The 3,965-nt window shown below is 45.5% G+C and overlaps 1 protein-coding gene across 1 annotated transcript; it reads right to left on the reverse strand.

Moving 5' to 3' along the window:
• Positions 1-2,164: 2,164 nt before the first annotated feature.
• LOC311051765 (aspartyl aminopeptidase-like) lies at positions 2,165-3,589 on the reverse strand (the record flags this gene model as incomplete). The annotated part of the gene is made up of 1 exon (XM_084066400.1): positions 2,165-3,589. The coding sequence occupies one exon, from the start codon at positions 3,587-3,589 to the stop codon at positions 2,165-2,167; it is 1,425 nt and encodes a 474-aa protein (XP_083922526.1).
• Positions 3,590-3,965: the final 376 nt, after the last annotated feature.

A 3,965-nucleotide genomic window follows, 5' to 3' on the forward strand; every position in this document is an offset into this window, starting at 1 on the left:
CCCCCTCCTTTTTCCTCTCTACACCAAATCTCTTTGCCAAAAGTAGCAATCTACTGTACAACCCAAGGCTAATTTCAGTGAATGTTCGCCCCAGAATAGTAAAAATAATTTATTGAATGTACCATTGACCACATGAAACCTGCCGTCCTCATGTGGTCAATGGTACATTCAATGATTTTTTTTTTATTGACTGTTGCTTTTTTCTTCTCTCAATGTAAAAGCTAATACCTTACTGTATGGTATGTGTAATCAACTGTACTGCTTTCACAGGTGTATCTATGCAATATTTAAAAAAAATCTGACACCTGTTCTCTGGGCTATTTGACTTTCTGGCAGTGTGAATTCGTTTCAGGGCAGTCAGTGCTGCTGCAGTCAAATCTTTTTCTTATGCCATACCTTGCATTTGCTGTTTGAGTGAAATTGATATATGGTTTGTATGTATTTTTCCACTCTTTGACAATTTCTGTATGAGAGCAGGACCTAGTGTCTCTTATTTTTATTGTTGACTTCCTTGTGTATTGCATTTTTACAACCATGTACGTCTTTGCGTCATGGTAATTCTTTTTAGAATTAATTTCAATGATGTATTTGTTTTTTGAGGTGCTTGTGTCTTTAATAATGAATGATGTCACCATACTGATTATCACCACAAGCTATGGTAATCACAGACTTTGCCTAGTGACTGGTTGATCATGACCCAAATGTTTGTAAGTAACTCTGTCAAACTACTGTATTATGCCTGGAGAAGGTCATCAGTGACCGAAACGTTGTCTCTCCTTCGATAAATGTGCTAATTGTATAATTGGCAGTGTGCGGGCGTATTATTTTATTATCGATATCGTTATGCCATACCTGCATGCCAAAATGTAGAGGAATTGTGGTCATATTCTAAAGGACAGTCATAGTGTTGAGGTTTTCTCTTGAATTGCCATTATGCAAATACTAATACTGCATGCATTATAGTGCAAGTGGAGGCCAATGGCAGTGACTGAATGTAGACCAGGCTTACAGGCCATGATAAACATGGACCCACAATGTGGCTACAAACAGGAACAATTCCATTTAACAGAGAAACCGCAATAAAGTGACTGTGCTCTGCTGCATTATTAGATGTGGAAAAATAGCACCTTGGACGAGGTTGGACAATTGAAAAAAATAACATAATATACAAACGTCCATCACTGTAGTGACAGAAGAGATAGGAGAATGCAATGAGATATTATGCCACAAGTGGCTGTCTATATACTGTCAAAATGTTGTCTGATTGAATACTAGCAGGATACCCAGCACTCACCAGGTTATATTACACATGTGAAATAGGCATAAAGTTCTTGGAGGCTTGTTGAATCCCACAGGGGAAATTCAGTTTCGGCTTTACCCAGCTGATGAGTGCAGATGGTTATGATGCATGCTCGGAGGAGCAGTTAGGGGTTAAGGGTCTTGCTCAAGGACACTTTTCTTCTTAGTTTTTTTTTTTTTGCAATGTGTTGTGACCCTGTAGATCTGCCACCCCTCAGGGCACGACTCCAGCGTACAATGCAGCACAAATCAGGCTTTACAATGAAAAGGTTTTTATTTCACTTTTGCCTTTTTATGCCAATGTTTTTACTAGTGCATTATAAATCAAATGTATTATTATTATTATGCAAGAATTCAGCACCTCGCTCAAGAACACCTTTGTTGTTGCAGGCATCCAACCTTTGACCCTTTGGAAACAGGATGGCCATTCTATTCACTATGCCCACCTGGCACGGTGCCGTCCTAAACTCAGGATGCTGCGGTTTTTAATGATTGGTTCTGAGAAAGAAATCTATAAGACCTGGGGACCCTCTGTCTAGACTTGCTTAGATAATTCACTTATTTATGTTTTTTATTGAATTTTACTTTTTTTTGTTATATTTGGACAAATGTGCCTCACAATTAACCTTGGAGATTAAGGGGGGGGGGGGGGGGGGTAGGGTGGGAGAATCACACATCTAAGTCGCAGTTGTTTTTTACATTTATTTAACTTTAAAAAGATGGTATTTCAAATCACTGCTTTTCTCTATTTGTTTGTTGTTTAAATACTTTTTAATTTTTTTTATTAAGTGGCTGTTTTTTAAGAGTGGACCGTTTGGCTCATTTGCCGAGGTCACCTGAGATTCAACGATGCATCCTCACTTCTCTAATCCACAATGACCAGGCTTCTCACCGTAGGGTACAGCTCAAAGAACCCCTTGAAGAGCTCTGTGCTCTGCAGCACCCCGGAGGTGCAGCACATCTCCCTGATGGAGTGCATGGCCAGCTGGGGGGCCCCGATGTCCACCACGGGGATGCCAAGGCGGGCGGCCAGGATGGGGCCGATGGTGGTCCCGCACGGACTGTCGTTGCGCACCATCATATCCTGGAGGGGCACGCAGACGCGTGCGGCGATCTCTCTGACAATAGAGGCGGTGACGGCCGTGGTAGCGTAGCGCTGGTTGCTGTTGAACTTTATCACTGGGCCCTTGTGAAAGGCTGGTTTATGATTGTCATCGTGTTTCTCCTGGTAGTTGGGGTGCAGGGCGTGGGCCATGTCGGCGCTGATCATGAAGGAAAGTGGCGCCGCCTGCTGGAAGGCCGTCAGGTTCCCGGGGCTGGAGGCCAGACGACTCAGAATCAACTCCGTCAGGTTGGACTGGGCCCCCTGGGCGCTCTCTGAACCCACCTCTTCGTTGTCGTACAGGGTGATCATACGGATGTTGGGATCGTTGGCCAAAGAATCTCCCACACAGGACTGCACCAGCCCCTGCAGGGCAGAGTAGCAGCTGTGGAGGTTGTCCAGGCGAGGAGAATAGATGAACTCCTCGTACAAACCTCCAAATGCCCCGGGCTGGGTGTCGGCCAGACATAGCTCAAAGTCCAGCAGGGCATCTGGCTGAACGCTCAGCTCTGAGCTTAACAGCTTCACCAACACAGATTGATGTTTCTCTGCCGTGGTGGTAGCGCCGCTTGCGTCCCCAGTGGAGGCACAGCCAGTCTCCAACTCTTCCTGGATGGCAGTGGCTAGAATGGGCACTAGGTGGTTCTCCTTGTTGGGGCCAAATGAGTCGTTGATGTCCCTCTGGAGGTGGATGGCCAGGTGAGGGACCCTCAGAATAGGCCTGGGGACGTGGACCAGGCGATGGACCAGCTTGTCTCCACTCCTGACCATGACACGGCCGGCGATGGTCAAGTCGCGGTCAAACCAGGTGTTCCAGATGCCTCCTCCGTAACACTCCACCCCAACCTGCAGGAAACCCTGCGTGGTCTTTTTAGACCGGGGTTTCACCCTGAGGCAGGGGCTATCTGTGTGAGCCCCGATCATAGAGAAGCCATTTCCTGGGAGGTAGCGCCCGCCTACAGCAAACGCAATGATGCAGGAGTAGTTTCTGGTTACAAAGTACTTGGAAGAGGGTTTGATATCCCATTGCTCGGACTCTTTCAGCTCGACGAAGCCGGCTCCCAACAGAAGCCGTTTGCACTCTTCAACCACATGGTATGGTGACACCCCTTTGTTGGCAAACTGCAGGAAGTCTTTGGCTGCAGTCTTTACGGCGTCCTTGGAGCTCTTCATGATCAGAGACGGCATTCATTGACCGGGCTCTCAAACTCTGCACTCGCTGTACTCAACGTTGTGGTGAAAGACACACAATGCTGTTTATGATGCCAGTCGTCTATGACATCCGTCATTTCCATATTTGGGCTCCATAATTGCCATATATATCCATATATTGACTTGCAGTTTAAAATAAAAAATGTAAGTCAAATATAATATAATAAAACATCCTCCTATATTATAATTGCCTTGTGGGTGGATGGTGGGCGTCACAAACGTAACATGCCCATATATGGAGAGGTGGGTGTCACAAATGTACCGTGCCCAAATATTATTTATAGACTATTCTGGCATGCAGCCAGTTAAATAATAAAAGTGGCTGGTGTCACTGATGATGTCATGCTCTGAC

Source organism: Gymnoscopelus microlampas, assembly GCF_963454915.1.
Source record: "Gymnoscopelus microlampas genome assembly, chromosome: 9".
Taxonomy (NCBI): Eukaryota; Metazoa; Chordata; class Actinopteri; order Myctophiformes; family Myctophidae; genus Gymnoscopelus; species Gymnoscopelus microlampas.